This window comes from Stegostoma tigrinum, chromosome 33 (assembly GCF_030684315.1).
Source record: "Stegostoma tigrinum isolate sSteTig4 chromosome 33, sSteTig4.hap1, whole genome shotgun sequence".
Lineage (NCBI taxonomy): Eukaryota > Metazoa > Chordata > Chondrichthyes > Orectolobiformes > Stegostomatidae > Stegostoma > Stegostoma tigrinum.
Window position 1 is genome coordinate 22,842,417 of NC_081386.1, and position 22,437 is coordinate 22,864,853.

At 44.9% G+C, this 22,437-nt stretch overlaps 1 protein-coding gene across 2 annotated transcripts in view; it reads left to right on the forward strand.

Moving 5' to 3' along the window:
* Window positions 1-22,437, forward strand: part of igdcc3 (immunoglobulin superfamily, DCC subclass, member 3) — a 124,897-nt gene that overhangs the window by 89,801 nt on the left and 12,659 nt on the right. For both annotated transcript variants that reach the window (XM_048563108.2, XM_048563109.2), the window contains exons 6-8: window positions 1,689-1,847; window positions 13,942-14,107; window positions 20,361-20,608. In XM_048563108.2, coding sequence (XP_048419065.1) covers window positions 1,689-1,847; window positions 13,942-14,107; window positions 20,361-20,608 — 573 coding nt within the window. The remainder of the gene's footprint in view (window positions 1-1,688; window positions 1,848-13,941; window positions 14,108-20,360; window positions 20,609-22,437) is intronic.

Below are 22,437 nucleotides of genomic sequence, written 5' to 3' on the forward strand. Positions count from 1 at the left end.
GAGGGAGATTTCTGAGGTTTGAAATCATATTCATTTAATGTGGCCAGTCAGCTACATGTCATTGTTTGATAAATTTAGAGGGAGTGGGTTGGCTACATTTTAACGTTGGGAAGTTTCAGCCTAATCATATTCTTAACATTCACCACTTCATTTATTTGCAAGTGAGAATGGAGAAAGGTTCCTGCGGAGTAAGATATTACTTTAACAGTGCAGTCAAAATGATAACATGCATCATGTCCACAAGAACTCTCTATGGGTCTGAGGGTTTAGGAATGGATTTATTGCATGCCTAATGATGGACTTGTCAGTATTAAGCCCCACCACAAGGTTAAGGGAAGAGCTTGCCTCTATGTAATGTCTGTCTCAATCCCCTGACATTCCAAACCAGTTTAAAACCAAATAAAGTACTTTTTGAAGTGTAGTCACCGTTGTAATATAGGAAACAGCAATCAATTTGCAGCAGTCAACAGGGCAGAACAGTGGCTCAGTGGTTTGCATTGCTGTCTCAGTGCCAGGAACCTGGGTTTGATTCCAGCCTCGCAGGTTTGCATGTTCTCCCTGTGTTTGTGTGGGTTTCCTGTAGATGCATCGATTTCCTCCCACAGCCCAAAGATGTGCAGTTTAGGTGGATTGGCCGTGCCAGATTTCCCCATAGTGTTCAGGGTTGTGCAGGCTAGGTGGGTTAGCCATGAAAAATGCAGGGGGTTATAGGGTGGGATGCTGTGCAGAGGCAATGTGGACTTGATCGGCCAAATGGCCTACCTTCACACTGTAGGGTTTCTGTGTTTTGTGCACAGCAAGCTCCCACAAACAACAAGATAATAAGGAGTCGAGTTTTTAGTGATAACAATTAAGGGATTAAATATTGATTGGATTATCTGGGAGAACTACTCTCCTCTCCTTAATAATGGTGCAACAGGATTTTTTTACACCCCCTGAGAAAGTAGGTGGAATCTCTCGGCTAACCTTCTATCCAATAGGTAGCCCATCTGACACTGCCTCCCCCACTCAGTGTGGTACTAAGGTAGCAGCCTAGATTTTACACTCAAGTTTCTGGGGACAGCCTGTACTATCTCAGCCTTCTGACACTAAGGTGCTACCCATTGAAGCAAAGCTGGTGGTTATTCGGTGGAAAGTGAAGCCACTGCTTCCCAGATAGGAAAACTACAAATTTTGTCGCACTCCGTTGTACCACACTTCAAGTACAATGGAACAACTCAAACCCACTGTCTCAGTCTGTAAAAACCTGCATCCTTTGTTCATCAGTCTTTAGAGAACTCTTGATGCAACTTGAATAGTTTAGATGCTCAGTAATGGATCTGTATCAGTGCAGAAAGGAGGTACTTCCACAGAACCCAAGTCCTTTTTGAAGCAAGAACACTAAGCCATTCCAATGTAAAGTTTGTACCTTTAACTCCTTCAAATCTCTTTGCATTTCTTTTTTGTCCAAGTTTTACTGGTGACAAAATCCTGTTTCCTTCTGTATAATGAGCCCAGATGTTTGACATGCAAACTACTTGTAGCATTCAGTCTCGGTACTTTGTCTCAAAAATACAAACACAAAGTTAATCTCTGCCTTTCTCTAATCCCGTGCTGGATTTGTCAGCAAGGTTTCATGCAACAGATGGAATAGAATTGTTTTCCCTCTGATTAAATTGCAGCTAATCCCTAAATGTCTGTATCCGCAGATGGCAGACCAATTGGTGTGGAGGGGATCCAAGTGCTGGGCACAGGAAATCTCATGATCTCTGACCTATCGGTGCAGCATTCTGGAGTGTACGTATGTGCAGCCAATAAACCAGGGACCCGTGTGAGGCGTACTGCACAGGGGCGGCTGGTGGTCCAAGGTAAGTATGCAGTAGTGATAATGGGAACTGCAGATGCTGGAGAATCCAAGATAATAAAATGTGAGGCTGGATGAACACAGCAGGCCCAGCAGCATCTCAGGAGCTCTCTGATGAAGGGTCTAGGCCCGAAACGTCAGCTTTTGTGCTCCTGAGATGCTGCTGGGCGTGCTGTGTTCATCCAGCCTCACATTTTATTATCTAAGTATGCAGTAGGTTTTCCAGCAGGAGGTAGCAGTAGTGATTGGTTCCTGCCATTTGACATGATCTACGATAGAGAACCATTTCTCATCTTGCTGGAATCTCACCACCAAGGTCTTTCTAGGTCACTAATTAAGGATACTGGGTGTACCATTTAGGACTGAGATGATGAGAAATTTCTTCAAACAGAGTGTGGTGAGCCTGCAGAATTCAATGCCATTGAAGGCGATTGGGGACAAAACATTGATTGTTTTCAAGAAGGAGTTGGATATGGTTGTTAGGTTTAAAGGGACCAAAGGGTTTGGGGAGAAGGCTGGAACACAGTACTGAGTTGGATGATTAACCATGATCGTCCTGAGTGGCATATTAGGCTTGAAGGGCTGAATGGCCTACTTCTGCTTCTATTTTCTGTGTTTCTGTGTCCTGTCTCCAGATGTGTTTTACCTGCGACTGTGTGATTTTGTTTGTGGGGAATGGATTTTTATTATGTTTCTCCCTCTTTAGCATTGTTGGGCTCTGCACACTGAACACTGTCCCTAATGGATGGGGCCAAAGGAGCCCGCTGCCAGTGGGGAGCTATGCAGAACGGATTGGGTCATAAGGTTTCCAAGTTTGGGATCATTTGTCCCAAACACAGTGGCGGCTGTCAAAACGCCGCTTGTGCACGTGCACAAATGTGACTGGCGGAGTTGCTGATGGAGTTTTAGATTGGCAGATAACCAGCCGGATGGATGCCCAGGAGTAGGCAGAAACAGAGGGTCTACCCGGGTCTACCCTGATTGTGGATTTTGGGAAGGCGGTGGAAGTGAGCTGTGCAAGGTTGTGGGCGTAGAGGCAGTGGTGGGGGAGATCACCAAATGAAATGAGGTTCGAGACCGCAGTTGACACAACGGCCTGATGTTCCATGGTGGGTTCATGATCCAGAGGGCAATAGGAGATACCCGAGAGCTGGAGCTCAGCCTCCACAATGTAGGAGTCAGTTCTCCAGCCTACAACAGCATCACCCTTGTTAACAGGCTTAATTACACAGTCAGGGTTGGATCTGAGAGCATGGAGTACCATCAGTTCAGGGGAAGCTTGGTTAGAAGGGGTGAGGGGGCAGAGAAATTGAGGTGACCATGTAACATTGATAGTTGTTGATGAACAGATCAAGACCAGGTAAAAGGCCAGAAGGATTGGTCCAAGTGGATGGAGAGTGTTGAAGGTGGGTGAAGGGGTCTTTAGGACAGGGAGAGAACTCCCATTGTTTATGATCAATTCAGTTATGGCTAGCTGTTTAGAGTTCCCAATACAATAGGCAAGGTGTATATCACTCGTAGATTCAGGTGATGTTTAGCATTCCCTAACAAGTCCATCTTGCCTTTGGATTTCAGTGGACTGTAACCTAATGCTCAGGTACATAGAGGTATGAGCATTAAAACAGCTCTGAGGCTGCAGTGTTACAATGGAGTTGATTGTTGATGCAGTGTAACCCCAAGTAGTTCTATTTCTCTGGTAACTATAAGAGAATAGGAGCGGGCATTAATGATACAAAGGCTATGTCTTCGGTAGATAGCATCAGCAGGCAGGGAAAGCAGAGAGTTTTTAAAGAAAAGCCAGAGGATTAATCTTGATGTGATTGCATTCAATGATGTCAGCTACAGTGCTTGCCCTGGGGAGCCTGCATTCTCAGCACTTTAATCACTCAGCATCGACTGATTGTACACTGACCCCAAAATTTACAGCTCTGCCTTTACAGACTAATAGACCCGTGCCCCAGTGTGCATCGCTGTGAGTTTACCATTAGTAATGAAGAGTGGATTTCTGTAAATGGATCTCATGCTGGTCTTCACCAGGGGCCCTCCACCACCATTGACTGTGTCGACAAAAAGAATCTTTGTTGTTTTAAATACTCAATATTTCAGATTCCTTTTGAATTATCTAATTAATAGATATGTATTTTAATCACATGAATAATTAACGGCTATGAATAATTGAACCTCATACATGAAGCGTGGCAAAGACATTAATAATGCAGCCACTTTACCTCTGCTGCTGTGCTGCTGGCTTTTGCTTTTTAATCTATAATATATAGATGAATTTAATAAAGTGTCATTGCTTAAAGGGAAGCAGCCCCTGTTACCTCAGAACAAATGTTAAAGTAGTGCTGGAATCGAATGAAGCTGGCCGCTGACCACAGCCCGTTAGTAATGGGAGCGTTTTCAAACAGATAGTGCTGTGATTAAACACAGATGATATCACCTTGCAGGAAGAAAGCAGGTCACTGTTCAGGCAGCATGAGGTGAAAACAATTGCAGTCCCACCCCTTTAAATCCTTATCTTTGACTTATTTCTGTTTGTAACTTTTCATTGTGAGGTTAGCCATCTCATCACTGGGTTTAGCTAATGCTAACTATGTACACGTTGGCAGAACACAGTTGTTAGTCTCTGATGCCAACACAACTGAAGCATGCAGAGATCAGAGACTTGTGTCTCTTTAGTTTCTCAGCATTCTTATGGTAGAACATCCTGCTGTGTACCTCAGGAATAGATCCTGGTGCTGATCATCTGCCAACTCAGGGACAGAGCCTGTTACAGAGGCACAATGGAACAAGGCTAGATGAATCATGATGCATTGTGAAACTTGTGAAACTGAGGAATTTAATGTAATTGGTATTCGTAAAGAGGTAGAACCCAAGGTTACCTGACTGAAGATTGAAAATTTCCTGGACCAGATCAGTTTCATCCTAGATTGCTGAAATAGGTGAATATAGAGATTTTAATAACGCTGGTGATGATCTATCAAAATTTATAGCTCCGGGGGGGGGGGGGGGGGGGAATGCTGTGGCCTGGAATGGAGAAATGCATGCCTACAATTTTTCAAGTAGGAAGAGAGAGCATGAAGATCCACATGCCCATTAGTGTAATCTCAGTGGTTGGATAAATGTTACAGTTCATTATAAAAGATGTTATCACTGAACATTTAATAAAGAATGGTTAAATCAGTCAGAATCTACATGGATATTTCAAAAGGAAGTCGCATTACTTGTACCATTGATAAAGCAAAACCAGCAGATGGGGTGTATTTGGATTTCCAGAAGGTTTTTGATAAGGTCCCACACAGGATATTAGTAAATAACAGTGGAATGAACAAGATTGGTGGGAAAACATTGGTGTGGATATAGAATGGTTGACAGACAAACAGCAGAGAGTAAGAATAAATGGAATATTATCAAGGTGACAGGCTTGAACTAGCAAAGTACTGCAAGGTTTACTGCTCTGTTTGTACCTGTTCACAATCAAGGTAGTCAATGACGGAGGAGCTGTGTGAGTGCCGTAATGACGGAGGTGCTGTGTGAGTGCCGTAATGACGGAGGAGCTGTGTGAGTGCCGTAATGACGGAGGCGCTGTGTGAGTGCCGTAATGACGGAGGTGCTGTGTGAGTGCCGTAATGACGGAGGAGCTGTGTGAGTGCCGTAATGACGGAGGCGCTGTGTGAGTGCCGTAATGACGGAGGCGCTGTGTGAGTGCCGTAATGACGGAGGAGCTGTGTGAGTGCCGTAATGACGGAGGCGCTGTGTGAGTGCCGTAATGACGGAGGAGCTGTGTGAGTGCCGTAAGGACAGAGGTGCTGTGTGAGTGCCGTAATGACGGAGGAGCTGTGTGAGTGCCGTAATGACGGAGGCGCTGTGTGAGTGCCGTAATGACGGTGATGATGTGTGCGTCGTAATGACGGAGGAGCTGCGTCAGTGCCGTAATGACAGTGAGGTTGTGTGCGTGCCGTAATGACGGTGGCGCTGTGTGAGTGCCGTAATGACGGTGGCGCTGTGTGAGTGCCGTAATGACGGAGGCACTGTGTGAGTGCCGTAATGACGGTGGCGCTGTGTGAGTGCCGTAATGACGGTGACGAAGTGTGAATGCCGTAATGACGGAGGCGCTGTGTGAGTGCCATAATGACGGAGGCGCTGTGTGAGTGCCGTGATGACGGTGATGATGTGTGAGTGCCATAATGACGGTGAAGATGTGTAAGTGCCGTAATTACGGTGACGATGTGTGAGTGCCGTAATGACGGAGCCGCTGTGTGAGTGCCATAATGGCGGAGCCGCTGTGTGAGTGCCGTAATGACGCAGCCGCTGTGTGAGTGCCGTAATGACGGTGACGAAGTGTGAATGCCGTAATGACGGAGGCGCTGTGTGAGTGCCATAATGATGGAGGCGCTGTGTGAGTGCCGTAAGGACAGAGGAGCTGTGTGAGTGCCGTAATGACGGAGACGCTGTGTGAGTGCCATAATGACGGAGGCGCTGTGTGAGTTCCGGGATGACGGTGACGAAGTGTGAATGCCGTAATGACGGAGGCGCTGTGTGAGTGCCATAATGACGGAGGCGCTGTGTGAGTGCCGTGATGACTGTGACGATGTGTGAGTGCCATAATGACGGTGAAGATGTGTAAGTGCCGTAATGACGGTGACGATGTGTGAGTGCCGTAATGACGGAGCCGCTGTGTGAGTGCCATAATGGCGGAGGCGCTGTGTGAGTGCCATAATGACGGAGGCGCTGTGTGAGTGCCGGGATGACGGTGACGAAGTGTGAATGCCGTAATGACGGAGGCGCTGTGTGAGTGCCATAATGACGGAGGCGCTGTGTGAGTGCCGTGATGACTGTGACGATGTGTGAGTGCCATAATGACGGTGAAGATGTGTAAGTGCCGTAATGACGGTGACGATGTGTGAGTGCCGTAATGACGGAGCCGCTGTGTGAGTGCCATAATGGCGGAGCCGCTGTGTGAGTGCCGTAATGACGCAGCCGCTGTGTGAGTGCCGTAATGACGGTGACGAAGTGTGAATGCCGTAATGACGGAGGCGCTGTGTGAGTGCCATAATGATGGAGGCGCTGTGTGAGTGCCGTAAGGACAGAGGAGCTGTGTGAGTGCCGTAATGACGGAGACGCTGTGTGAGTGCCATAATGACGGAGGCGCTGTGTGAGTGCCGAGATGACGGTGACGAAGTGTGAATGCCGTAATGACGGAGGCGCTGTGTGAGTGCCATAATGACGGAGGCGCTGTGTGAGTGCCGGGATGACGGTGACGAAGTGTGAGTGCCATAATGACGGTGAAGATGTGTAAGTGCCGTAATGACGGTGACGATGTGTGAGTGCCATAATGGCGGAGCCGCTGTGTGAGTGCCGTAATGACGCAGCCGCTGTGTGAGTGCCGTAATGACGGTGACGATGTGTGAGTGCCGTAATGACGGAGCCGCTGTGTGAGTGCCATAATGACGGAGGCGCTGTGTGAGTGCCATAATGATGGAGGCGCTGTGTGAGTGCCGTAAGGACAGAGGAGCTGTGTGAGTGCCGTAATGACGGAGGCGCTGTGTGAGTGCCATAATGATGGAGGCGCTGTGTGAGTGCCGGGATGACGGTGACGATGTGTGAGTGCCGTAATGACGGAGGAGCTGTGTGAGTGCCATAAGGACAGAGGCGCTGTGTGAGTGCCGTAATGATGGAGCAGCTGCGTGAGTGCCGGGATGACGGTGACGATGTGTGAGTGCCGTAATGACGGAGGCGCTGTGTGAGTGCCGTGATGACGGTGACGACGTGTGAGTGCTGTAATGACGGAGGCGCTGTGTGAGTGCCGTAAGGACAGAGGCGCTGTATGAGTGCCGTAATGATGGTGACGATGTGTGAGTGCTGTAATGACGGAGGCGCTGTGTGAGTGCCGTAATGACGGAGGCGCTGTGTGAGTGCCGTAATCATGGTGACGATGTGTGAGTGCCGTAATGACGGTGACCATGTGTGAGTGCTGTAATGACGGAGGCGCTGTGTGAGTGCCATAATGACGCAGCCGCTGTGTGAGTGCCGTAATGACGCAGCCGCTGTGTGAGTGCCGTAATGATGGTGACGAAGTGTGAATGCCGTAATGACGGAGGCGCTGTGTGAGTGCCGTAATGACGGAGGAGCTGTGTGAGTGCCGTAAGGACAGAGGCGCTGTGTGAGTGCCGTAATGATGGAGCAGCTGTGTGAGTGCCGGGATGACGGTGACGATGTGTGAGTGCTGTAATGACGGAGGCGCTGTGTGAGTGCCGTAAGGACAGAGGCGCTGTGTGAGTGCCGTAATGATGGTGACGATGTGTGAGTGCCGTAAGGACAGAGGCGCTGTGTGAGTGCCGTAATGATGGTGACGATGTGTGAGTGCCGTAATGACGGAGACCATGTGTGAGTGCTGTAATGACGGAGGCGCTGTGTGAGTGCCGTAAGGACAGAGGCGCTGTGTGCGTGCCGTAATGATGGTGACGATGTGTGAGTGCCGTAATGAAGCAGGCGCTGTGTGAGTGCCGTAAGGACAGAGGCGCTGTGTGAGTGCCGTAATGATGGTGACGATGTGTGAGTGCCGTAATGACGCAGGCGCTGTATGAGTGCTGTAATGACGGAGGCGCTGTGTGAGTGCCGTAATGGCGGAGTTGCTGTGTGAGTGCCGTAATGGCAGTGGCGATGTGTGAGTGCCGTAATGACGGAGGAACTGTGTGAGTGCCGTAACGACGATGACGATGTGTGAGTGCCGTAACAACGGTGACGGTGTATGTGTGTGCCGTAACGACAATGGTATTGTACTGATGATGGCTCTGTGGAAGTGCTGTTTATAGTAGGAATAGATCATAGAATTCCTACAGTGTGGAAACAGGCCTTTCAGCCTGAGTCCACACTGCCACTCAGAGCATCACACCCCTGTAACGCGCCTAATCCGTACACCCCTGGACACTACAGGCAATTTAGCATGATCAATCCACCTAGCCTGCACGTCTTTAGACTGTGGGAGGAAACTGGAGCACCCAGAGGAAACCCACACCGACACAGGGAGAATGTGCAAACTCCACACAGTCGCTTGAGTGTGGAATCGGAGCCAGGTTTCTGGTGTCGTGAGGCAGCCATGCTAACCACTGAGTCATGTGCCACCTGTGTGTCGGAGTTGTTTCAGATAACTCACAGTCACCCCAAACTTCTTTTCTCAATTACAGCAGCTATGAATCTTGGAGTGGGCTTGTGTAATGTCGATTGTCAGAAATTTAGAATGTACTTTATAAGCTGTCACTGTAAAAGTAAACCTGAAGTGTCATGACACATGTCCCCCTTTTCTTGTTTGTTCCTTTTGCAATATCATCACATTCCCCTTAATCTAGCGCATGTACCTATAGTTGCTGTGTCTGCTGCCATGGGCCTCCAGCCATTATGGAGACATCAAGTGTATTCACAACATTTGGGAGGAAGTTGACAAAAAATTAAAATTTGAGTGGAAATCTGCAGTTTTTCTTAGAGCCATGACCGCACACATTTACTTGTTCTCCCTGCAGCTAACTCTGAAGAATACACATGCTGGAATCTGTGCATGTCAGTTGGATAGGTTTCTGATGACAGCATGTGTTTCATTAATAGTTTTGTTAATCAGTATGTGTTCGATACATTGAAGTCAGTGAAGAAAATGTCATGCTGGATCCAAAGGTTGCAGATAAAAAATGGACTAAAATGGGGTTTGGCAAGTTGCCAAAATAGCATGGCCTATTTGTATAAAAGTGAAAATTGCTTGGAGTAGGAGGTAGCTGGAGGCTGTCGACAGCAGCACCTTGTAATTTTGCTCAAAGTGCTCTTAATTCCCTTTTGGATTGTTTTAAGCTGTTTGCCAGATGAACCACTACATTTGGGTTTGAATCTGGAGAAAGGATAAACTAAAAGGGAAGCCAATGGAGAATAGACATCTCCCTCCCTTTGCAAAGAGGCAAGAAATGAGGGTGTGTTTGGAAAAGGGTGGGATGAGTGGGAGACTGTGTTTGTAGATGGAGGAGGGAAAGAGTATAACAAAATATCAGCGTTAGAAATGAAGGACTCTTTAAATGTAAACCGGATCAGCTTTAGTGTTGATTAAGAATACTGATGCTGTTTGGACGTTGTTTGCGAGTGGGTCCCAGCTCCAATGGGAGTTGGCTTCTGGACAGGGAAAGATGGAAACTGATGTCTGTGATAAACTATAAATTTACAAGAAAACCCCTGTAAATCTCTGAACGTCTTTTAATAGATTGAAATCTATTAAACATCAGATACACTTGATTTGGGGAGAATGCATCTGAAAAAGGAAGGGCTGAGAGCAACTGGAGAAAGGGGACAAATGAGAAGTGAAAAATGGTTGAGTCAGGAAAAAAAGGTGATATATGATTACAGACATCTAATCTTCTGAAGAGAGAAGGGTGCCATGTGTGTTGACAAAAGGAGGATTATGAATGAAAAAAGGAGAGCTTATGATCGTGTCAGTGAATGGAAGGTTGGACAGGAATTGATAGGAGGGGAAGAGTTTCTATCAAGTATAAACGTCTTTTGCCAAAGCAGCGTCTCATGTGCACAGTGTGAGCTCACCAGAGCCTGGGGCTGTACAGCAGTGCCGATGGTTAGGATTGAAATAAGGTTTATAAGGATCTCTGTGTGGGCACATGGATCAGGGAGGACTGTAAGGGAGTACTAGTGATGAAGATTCTTCCTCGGATCCAAACCTCCTAAGAGCATAGTCTGCAGAGGTAAGATTGAGGCTAGTCCACTTTGGTTCAAAGCCAGCCTCTCAAAAGAGAGGTGCATGGAGAGCTGTGCCTGATTGGTGGGTAAAGAGAGCTAGGCAGTGCCAAGTTCGTGATTTGGTGCGTGATCGGCTTTACCAGGTAAGGAATCTGCCACACCTTGACAGAATGCACTATCTAAAACAAGGCAACCACTCACAAAACTTACCCCTCACACTATGTGAGCATACTCATCATCAGTGTCCAGGACACTATGCAGCACCTTCCACAAGCCTAGTCCTTCTGTGAACTGCCTTTCCATTTCCTGGCAGTTGGTGTTAGATCTGTGGATTTCAAATCTGCAGTTATCACACTTGTTAATCCTGGAGGTTAAGTGCTGGTCAGATAGAGTCCAGGTGTATACTTTTCCAGGCAGAATTTTAATCTCAATTTTAAAAGTACCAGCAAAACTGATAGCTTGTTCCCCAGATGTAATGATATTTTCCAAATCAATCTGCCCAGGGATGTTGGGATAGATCTCAGGAGTAGGTAGGACTTAAACCTGGGTCTCCTGGCTCAGAGGAAGGGATACTACCACTGCGCCACAAGACCCCTCAATCCCCTCCTCCCATTATGTATTCCCAGTCAAATACCCATCAAATGACCCTATAATTAAGAAATAATCAATCTGCTAACTCCATTCGGTCTCCAGTATCCCTGTCAGACCTGCCTAGATTATAACAACTGTACGTTGACATTGCTTAGTGCTCTGCTCAGACCATATCCTGAATATTGAGCTCAGTCCTGATCATCACACCAGAAAAGAACCCAGATTTTAATTGTATTGTGAAGAAGGACAGAAAGTCCAATTTCTTATGTCAAAGGGTGGAATAATGAGGAGATATTTTTAAAACCTCCAACTTTTTAAATTTGAAAATGCAGAGGAGTCCTTTTAGAAATATCAGGTATTCAGCAGCGTGGAAATATGTAATTGGAAGGACTGAATCAAATTAAATCACAATCATGGGACTAAGAAAGGTAAAAGGCATATCAGAGCCAGTATTTATAACCATTTTTTCATACAGAGTGATTAATAATTAAATGTTCTCAAGTAGAGTGGTGAAGGCTAATATTCTGGATTAATACAAAAAGCAAAGTGTGAGTGAGGGACTGTAGGTTTCAGTGTAACGATATCCCTGGAAGGGAGTTAATTGGTTTTCTGATTGTAACATCATTAGGTTCCAAGGAATGCCTATATGACCTGGAGGTCACCATGTGATTGAGCAGCAAAGCAGCAAAAGGTAAATAGAAAGCTAATTGCAGTGTTGTCTGTGTTTGCTGTTTGGTAGTTTAACAGTTTAGGGTGTAATGAGGATTTGGGTAAGACTATCACTGAAAGGAACAGATTTTTTTGCTTGGCAGCTTTTGATCAAAGCCTGGTGTTGATGTATGACAAGAAGAATACAGCAGAGACTGTGTTACTCTATGTTATGTAGTTCGAAAGAACAAACAGTGGAAAGAATGAAAGGGAAGGAAATGTGAATTGGACATTGTGGTAGCCCCTAACACTGCCAGAGCTCACCAGTTTAGAGGATTCAAGGAGGGAATCTTTAGGAACTCTGTAACATCAGACTGTTGTGGTTTGAGTCAGAGAGGGTTTGCAGATGTATGCTGTGTCGGTAGTAACTGACTTTGTATGGAATGAAGCTGCATGCATCTTGAGAGATTTTGAAAGATAAATGAGAGATCCTTTGAAATGAAAGATGACAAGAAAGACTGTGAATTGCGTGTAGTATCACACTTGTGCAGGAAGTAAGGCAATGTTATAACTGTACAAGCTGAATCTTTTTGTATATATCTATTATTGAAAGAGAACTTTCAATTTTGAAATATAAAAATCCACCCATGATCCTTCGGCAGTCTCTTCCAAACCCACGGCCCCTTCCATCTAGGGGGTTAGGGGCAGCAGCCATATGGAAACTCCACCATCTGCAAGATCCCCTCCAAGCCTGCCATCATCCTGATTTGGAAATATATCATCGTTCCCTCACTGTTGTTGGGTAAAATCCTGGAATTCTCTCCCTAACGGCATTGTGGGCCATGCTACTTCATGTGGACTGCAGTGGTTCAAGATGGCAGCTCAAATACCACCTTCTGAAGGGCACCTAGGGATGGGCAATAAATGCTGACCACCCAGAAGGCCTACATCAAACGGATGAATTAAAAAGAAATTCTGCACCTGTTAATTAATGTGCGAGTAATGTTCAGTTTAATTGGTATATTACAGTAAAAGCCTACAAAAGTGATATCATCAGTCTTCTTTTTAACAGTTCAGTGCAGAATGCTTTCTTTTAAAAGTGGGAATTATAAATGCACCTCAGAAATACTCCTACCTTTTATTTTGGTCAGAGATAATGGGAACTGCAGACGCTGGAGAATCCAAGATAACAAAGTGTGGAGCTGGATGAACACAGCAGGCCAAGCAGCATCTCAGGAGCACAAAAGCTGACGTTTCGGGCCTAGACCCTTCATCGGTGGTGTAGGCCCGAAACGTCAGCTTTTGTGCTCCTGAGATGCTGCTTGGCCTGCTGTGTTCATCCAGCTCCACACTTTGTTATCTTTTATTTTGTTGGATGGACAAAGAAATGTTGAATATGAACATAATTGGAGAACAGTACAGGACAAAATAAAGGAAGAATGGTGAGACGGCAGCACTAATGTTCTTATTTTTCAGGGAGCCGCTGAGCTCCATTACCAGAAGCTGCAGTAACAACTTGCATTTGTGTAACACCTTTAACAAAGTGAGCGGTCCTCAGGCATTCCACAGGGCATGATCAGGCTGAAAGTAATGCTGAGCCAAAGAAGGAACTGTTAGGACAGACAGCTGAAAAATTTGACCAAGTTTTTTGAAGGTGGGGAAAAGGATGGAGAAGTTGGGGTAGGGAATTCTGGAGCTTTAGTGTCTGGATGGCTGAAAGCAAGACCATGATTGTTTGGATGAAGGATGTAAAGGGTGCAGAATTGGGAATACACTTGAATTCTCTCTGGGTTGTCAGGATCAGAGGAGGCGACAGAGACAGGAGAGATGAGGCCATGGAAGGATCTCAGTCCAAACCAGGGTAAGTCAATGAGCACAGGAACAATAGATTAATGAGCCTTGGTGTCATGAAGAATATGGTCTTCAGGGTGTTGGAATAGATCTCGGAGGGGTGGGAAATCATGGCCATAGTAACGTGTGAAGGTAACATGAGTGTGGATGAGGATTTCAGCAGCAGTTGAGCTGAGGCATTACTGGAGTTGGGCAATGTTTGTGCAGCATTCACATTTTAGGAGGTTTTGCCTGTTGACCTAGTAAGCTGAGATATCTTTTCCTGTTCTGTATTCCAGCGCCTGCAGAATTTGTGCAGTACCCACAATCCATATCCAGGCCAGTAGGGACCACAGCCATTTTCAACTGCCTGGCTCAGGGAGAACCGATCCCACAACTTACCTGGCTGAAAAACGGGGAGATCCTTGCCCCCAGCGGTCACATCAAACTGAAAAACAACAACAAGTGAGTGCCAGCAGAATGGAATACACCATCCATGGCCTGTGAATTACAGACATACTTTGGGAATGCCTCTTATCCTGTAACTATGTCCCTTAGTTTGAGATTTTCCAACTGATCTTCTCAATATCTACCCTGTAAAACTCCTTCAGATTCTGGTGCGTTTTAATAAAATCACCTCTCATCCTTCTTAACTCTAATCAATCAAGGCCTTAACCTGTTTAGCCGTCATTGAAATGTCAACACCTTCAGCCCAGGAATAAGTCTAGTGAATCTCTTTTGAACTGTCTCCAATGTCATGCGTCCTTTCAAATACAGCGACCAACACTGTATAGAGTACTCCAAGTGCAGCCTTGCTGACACACAGTAAAACTATAACAAAACTTATTAGTTTTCAAGCTTCAAACCCCCAGCAATAAAGAGCAAAATTCCACTTGCCTTTTAAGTTAATTGCTGCAACTGCTTACTAACTTCTCGTGTTTCACACAAGCGAACATTCCAGTTCCTCTGTGCTACATTAGACATTTGATCCTCAGAAGGGTTCTTCCCTGTTTATGTTATTTTTCCGCCCTGACTATATATTTTAAACCATTTGTTATTCTTAATCAGCAAAATATGCAACCTGCTCAATGTATTTTTAAATGTGTATGTATTGCTATTGTTATTCCTGAAAGGAAGTATGTTTTCTCAGTTGCACTTCAATCCACAGGGGACTGATTTTAGCATTCAGGGTTAAAAAAGACACGTTGTTGGTGCTGATCATGTTTCCATGGCCACTGACTGTAAATTAAGAAGATTAAAGCACCTAATCAAAACAGCAGGCGAAACAAGATGGCAGCTGAATTAATGGGTCGCAGGAACATAGCAGCTAATTGTAGAATACTTTGATTAGTTCTGTCGCTCTGTGTTTCCAGAAATGACTCCAGGTCAAGATGGGGTTAGCGGCTTTGTTGGATTTTAATTTGTGTACTTTTACCCACCATCCCTTCTCCCAAAGGCTGCAGGACTCCAAGAGGTCTCGCACTCCCCAGAGTTAAGACACATTTCACTAATCCTCAAAGGTTCACAGTCCCTTCAATCTCTGCCACATGTTGCGAGTGTTTTGTAGGTCATGCTACGAGCACGATTTAATTCAGAAAAGATATCCTGCTGTCAAAAGCAGGATTCTCTGGAGTTTCTTCTGACTGATTTTGGAAGGTGGGATGGAGGGGGTAAAGTTAGGGAAGACATTCCCAATCAACCCCAAGGATAACTCCAACTCTTGACTGTTTCTCTGTCTGCTCTGGCAGTCAGTTGATTTATTTTCTGTTCAAATGATATGAAAGTGAACTTTGGCAGTACCTGATGGAGAAACTCTCTTGTGGCATTTCAGGCCAGTCTCTCCAACTTGAGTTTAAGCTCCCTAGTTCCCAGTCCCCAACTTTTTTTGTTTTCCAGTCCCAGAGGAATGCTTTTTGTGTTCAGATCCCCCTTGCTTCCAGTGTCTCAGCCCTTGTGTGTTGTGGTTCTTTTGTCGGGGGCAAGACGCAGCACTGGTCTGGCCTGATGACCTTCTGATAATCTGTCATGCTGATTGCTTGTGTGCAGGGTAATGACCTTTGACTGTTTTTCTGTCAATATACTGGAACTTTTTATATATGAGTACATATGTATCTCTCTCACTTTAGTGCGAATGTATGCTGGTACTAACCCTACATTGACTTTCCCTCAGCGGCTGTCAGTACATGTTGTTGGACACAAACCCTTCACAGGCATATAATGTGAATTACAGGAAACAGTCAGACTCTCTCCACTGATGCTACATTTCCCAGTGAGGTGTAAATAACACTGAGCCTTAATGAGAATTTACAAGGAAGCAATTCTGAATGTAGTGGCTATTTCAGCTGGGCATTCTCATTCCAAAGGATGATGAATGCTAAGGCTGCGAAGAATTTGGTCTCAGTACCTAGCCCTGAATCGATTTAAGCTAACATTGAGTACTATGGTGTAGAAGTGTGATGGTGTTTAGTTCGATGGCATGTCCTGCAGACACTTGTTAACTGTGGGCATTCACCACCTGTCATATTGGGCAATCTAGCAAACAAAGGCCCCAGGACACTCTGGCTGAAACATTCAGAAGGCCCAAAGCCTAATAGGAACATCAATAACTGGAGCAGGGATTGACTGCTCAGTGCCTTAGCCCCCTCTGCCACTCAACAGCTGATCTTCAACGTCAATGGCTTTTTCCAGCCCTATCCCCCATATGATATCTTTCAATCTGGATATCTATCAACCTCTACCCTGGATGTACTCAGTGAGAAAATCACCAGAATAGTGTCTTCCTAAGATTCACTGGCAGGAAAGATTCAGTGAGGAAATTCCTCCTCTTCTCAATCCTAAACCGCTTCCCTCTTATTCTGCAAGCGTATGAACAAGGGACAAGACTTGTCTTGGCTCCATCATTCACTAGAATAAATTTTAAATCTGACTCTACATTTCTACATCCCTCCAGAAATCTTTCATTTTCCCCCCTGCATCCTTTCACACACATACACACATACCCCCTCTTGATGGACAATCTATCTACATCTGCTGTAAGCATTGACAGAGTGTGTGACTCTTGTTTTAGAATCCCACCTGACCTCCCAGCCAGTGGGAAGATGCTTTCTGTACTGAGATTGTTAAGCCCCTTTAAGAAATTTGTATATTTAAGCTTGCTGAAGCTCCCCTTCTGAAGTTGTCACGAAGGAAATATAAACCCCTCAGCTTGATACCTTGCCATCAGTGTGCTGTGACCCCATGGTAACCCCCCTCCACTCCACCTGTCATGAATTCTGATAAAAAGGAAAAAAATTCTTTTCACATTTTTACATCACAGGATGGTTTAAGAGCTGCGTCTCACCCATCGACAGGCCTCCCCAGTAAAGAGAGGAAATGGCTGCCTTCAGAAGGAAAGTAGTGAGTTCATTCACTGCCGCAGTATCTAACCCAGGAGTGGAGAGGGAAGACACTAACAATGGGCGTTAAAGGAGTCTCTTTGATCTCTTGTCTCACTGAAGTTTATTAATCCCATCAGGATGAAGCATTCAATAGGAAACTCCCAGAACTCCAGGAAGCCTTTGCATACACGCAGACCTTTCTATTTCAAAGTGAAATGTCTTTCATTTGAATGTGGATGCCCCGATTGAAGTGTGCAGTAACGAACACGTGTCCACTCTCCACACAATGAAATGTTCACATCCATTAAGTTTGTTGGGAAAGGGGCCTATACATACCTTTCATATTATAGGCTAGCACGGAAGCTCCTCAATCGTAAACTGAAACAAACAGACAAGAGCTTTCGTGAATATTCTTCAGTTGTTTTACATTTAGCGTCTAGTGGGTGTTATTTGGATCTAAAGTTAATTTTACATGTGATGCAATTGACTTCGGGGGTGTTTTTTCATAAAGCAGTGGGGATTTCTGTTGAATTTCAGATCGAGTTCTATCAGCGATTGTTAAGCGTCTGGGGAGGAATTTTCTTTTCACTAGCTTTAGATGTGGTACCTTTTCATTTCCAGTGTCTTACTGTAAAACAACATTACTATTGATGTACGTAAAAGGATTTTGGATGCTTCTGAAGACACTGATCTGTGGGATTACCACAGAGGGAGTCTCCCTTTCTACTGATGGTACTTTAGTAGAAGATTCACATGTAAACAGGAATTGGTGGCATTACCGTGTTCCAGTTCAATAGTCTTACCATTTTCACAGAGATTCAGACCAGCAGCAGCATTTATTGTTATACCCTAGGCTGGTGGGTGACGGCGATACAAAGTAGATCTCACGCTTTTGTCTGCTATTTAGTAAGTTGTTGTTGGTGCAGCACAGACCCAGCCACCAGCTGATATGCCATAAAGAAGGATGAACCATGCTTGAGTTTTGTACTCTGTGGAATCTGCTATTATTTAATCACCTCGCAGCATGCGGTCTGAGTGAAGTATCTGATGGTTGCCAACACCCAGTGGAACGATACTCCGGTCAGGGTCAGTACTTCCACTTCAGCGAACAATCCCGGCAAAGGAGGAAATAGGACTGTCAGGCACCATTCTAATAATGCTGATTAAAAAGTCAGAAGCCACACGATACCAGGTCGTGTCCAATAGGTTTAATTGAAATCACCAGCTTTTGGAGTGTGACCCTTTTGTCAGGCTCACCTCTGTCCACCCCAGTCTGGCACTAGCAGCTCCACATCCTGATTAAAAGCGGCAGTCAAAACAATGGGTTTCAGTCAGATATATCTGTCTCCTGACAGTTCAGCTGTACGTTCATTATCTTCTCCAACAGTAGTTCTGCAAAGCACATTAACTTTTGAGATGACGTCCGTTTGCAATGCTTGGCCTTAGAATAAACACCTGGAATGCATATTATTTATTTACCAAGGTGAGGATCTGTGACACAGTCCGAATACTCTGCTAGAAACTTTGCTTTAAGTAAAGCTGTACTTACTTGCCTAAACCTGTCATGAATCACATCACATTAACCCATTCCACCAGCTTCCAGAAATAAACCAGTTTGTAAAGGTGCTAAAGGGCTCTCACTATTCCATAAATCCTTACAGTGGTGTGCTGGGGAATTCTTCCTGGACAATGGAAATAGCGCTTGCCATTTACTGAGCATTGTGGAATCTCACAGGCTTGTGAATCTCACAGGCTCTGGCTCGCAACAAATACTGAAGTATGTTTAGAATATTCTCACGCACTTGGCGCTTGTGAAGTATCACAGTTTACTGTCAAAGCAGACCCTGCCCTCAGCCATTCTTTGAAAGAGTCATCTTCCAGCCAGTGAAAAACGATTCATGTCGTATGACTTCAATTATTATCTGATGAAATCTTTATGAAAAATGCATCTGTTCAGTCACTGGCTACTTCAAGTTTGAATCTGTCCAGTTTAATGCTTCATCCATAGCCCAAACCATAAGATGCTTAATAAGGTATGACACATGAGACTGCTTCATCAGTTAAGAGCCCATGGTGTTGGAGGTCGTATATTAACATGGTTAGAGGATTATGGTGCTATGGTATTGTCCTTATCTCTAGCACCCAAGTTTAATAGGGAAAGCAAATGAAATGTTGGCCTTTATTTCAAAGGGGTTAGCATATTACAATAGGAAGATATTGCTAAAATATGGTACTGCCTGGAAGATTATGAACAATTTAGGCCCCCTTATCTAAGGAAAGATGTACTGATGTCGAAGGCAGTCCAGAGACTGTTCAGTCAGCTGATCCTCGTTATAGAGGGACTGTTTGATGAAGAGAGGTTGTGCAAGGTGGTCTTACACCTGTTGCAGTTTAGAAGAGCATGAGGTGACCGTACTGAAGATTCCTAGGGAGTTTCACAGCGTAGATGTGGCGAGGTTGCATTCCCTCATGGAAGAGCCAGGCCCCCCAAAGGGGACATAATCTCAGAGTAAGGAATCACCAAGTTCAGTATTTCTTGAGTTAAGATGAGGAATTTCATCCAGCAGTGGGCGATGAATCTGTGAAATTCTTTACTGCGTGGGCCTTCCAAGGCTGAGTCGTTAAACATATTCCAGGCTGAGATAGATTTGTAATCAAAAAGGGAGTCGGGGGCGCATGGGGAAAGGCAGGAAAATGGAGTTGAAGATTGCCATCGGAGTACACAAGATGGACTGATTTGCCTGTCTTTTCACCTATGCCTTAACTGTTTAACCAAGTCTAATGCCTCTCCACCACTATCCATCTTTGTGGGATTGTCTTCTTATGATTCCCCTTCCTGTAAAGGTTTCTCTTCATACCCTCCAAAGATTATCCCAACCCTTGGTGCATAACCTGGAAACATGGCTTCAATGTTTAAGATGCATACCAATGAAACTCACTACATCTCTCACTGCTGTGTATTATACTGGCTGATTGCAATGTTAGGGAGGGTTTGACAGTTTGCTTTAGCAGCCTAGGTATAAGGAAAGGGCAGTTGGGGCAGATTTCCACCGTTGCTATTTGCTTTTCAGTGGTGCTGCTAGAACATTTACAAGCTGGATGAACAAAGGTTACTTTGACATTGGGTGAATGGTTTCCAGCATTCATTCTTAAGGCTCACTCTGGTTGATTGGTGCCATTGGAACAGTATGTAAAAAGTAATCATCTTCAAGAGCAGCAAAGAAATAATTAAGAGAGAAAATTGGGAAGGAAAAATGATCAAGAACAATCAATGCTGCCAGGGCAGTGTTGGTTTGCAAGTTGTATGATGCATTTTGATGTTGTTTTCTTTCTTTTCCTAGTACACTTACAATTAATGGCATTTCTCCAGAGGATGAAGCAATCTACCAGTGTATTGCTGAGAATGACGCAGGGTCAACCCAAGCCAGTGCGCGGTTAACAGTGCTGTGGGCTGAGGGACTTCCGGGACCCCCCCGGGATGTGAAAGCTGTAGCTCTGTCTGCGACAGCCATTCAGGTGTCGTGGACTGAGCCGTCTGAGAATACGCGAGACATTATTGGCTACGTGCTGCACATCAGGAAAACTGCAGGTGGGCAAATGACTCCCTCCTTTCACGTGATCTGTTTGATTTGCTCACTCAGTTTATGTAATGGTGCTGGGGTGGGATGTAGCTGATGCAATATGTATTAGTACTTCTGGCAAAACTTGATCATCTCAAGGCAGTTTGTTAATAATTTCTGCATACTTTCGGAATAAATTTATAACAAGCTATACCAATAGAAATACTTTAATTTTTTCCATGGACATTGGGCATCACTGGCTAGGCCAGAATTTTGTTATCTGTCCCTAATTGCCCTTGAGAAGGTGATGTTGAGTAGTGTTCTCTTTAATTTTCCTACCTGTGCATGGCAGCCACTTTGGGACCCTGCTGGTGTGCAAACACCAATGACCATGCGTGGACCTTCGGAATGGCATGCACACAGCCTCTCAGCTTAAAGGCAGCATTGGTGATGAGTTGCCTTCTTGAACTATGACAGTCCACATTTATTTTTATTCATTCATGGGATGAGGATGTCGCTGGCTAGGCCAGCATTTATCCCTAATTGCCCAGAGGGCAGTGAAGGGCCAGTCATGTTGCTGTGAGTCTGAAGTCACATGTAGACCAGACCAGGTATGCAAGGCAGATTTCCTTTTCTGAAGGACATCAGTGAACTGGATGGATTTTTCCAACAATTGACAACAGATTCATGGTCATCATTACACTCTTGATTCAGATTTTTAAAAAAATAAAATTCACATTCCACCATCTGCCATGGTGGGCTTCATGCCCAGGTCCCCAGAACATTACCTGGGTCTCTGGATTAATGTCAATGATAATACCACTAGCCATTGCCTCCCCCAATTTAAGTTATTTCAGAATAACTCAACCATCTGTGATTTCTCTAACATGTAGCGCACCCTAACAACATCCAGTGTACTGCTACAGAGTTTCAGCATTTTGACCCAGTGACAGTAAAGGGGCAGTAATAAATTCCCAAGTCAGGATGGTTTTTGGCTTGAAGGGAAAACATGCAGCTGTGGTGTTCCTGTGCAATGACTGTGTATCCTGTCCACAAGGAAGGACTCACTGAGCTCCTCAGCAACACCTACTACCTTTGGCCTAAAAATCCTGTCCATTGGTATTTTTGAAATCAGTGTCTCTCTAGGTCCCAAATTATTTGTTTTTGTAACTGAGCAGTCCTCTGACCTTCGTGATAAGGTATGTTCTGCATTAAGCTGTCAGTGGAGTACATAATACCACTAGTAAATTCCTTTGCAACCCTTATTCTGAAGGGCAAGCTAAACAAACCAAAAGAGCTGTTGATTTCTAAAATTAGAAACTGCAAAATATTCACAAGCCAGGAAAGACATTCACGTCTTGGTTTGTTTGTCCAGACAGGTTCGAGTTTCCCCACCACCAGGCTAGTTCTGGTTTCTCCTGAATGTCGAAACCATTTGTGGAAAACTTAACTTGCATTATTTTTTCTTCCATTGTGCACCTTCTGCCAACGGTAAATTGAATCTGCATCGCATTGCACACGTCTTTTACATACTGCTTCTGTAATTTCCCATTTCCAGCACTACCTCTTGCAATTTCATTACCCCTTATTCTCCAACTTCCCCCAACCAAAGGTTTGGTATCATCAGCAGATTTCCCTGTTTGATTGAATTGCTGAACCGAAGTCACTGTGTAAATAAGAAACAGTGGCGATCTCAATATTGAGCCTTGGGTTACCTCACTCAGCATTTATTCCCACTTAGATAAAAGCAGTTTTGTTTCCAATGCTTTATGTCATTTCTTTTTGAGACCTAAGGCTTACTGCTAATATCTTCTTTGTTGGTTCTTTTTCAAAATGTTTGTTTGAAGACCAGTCATAC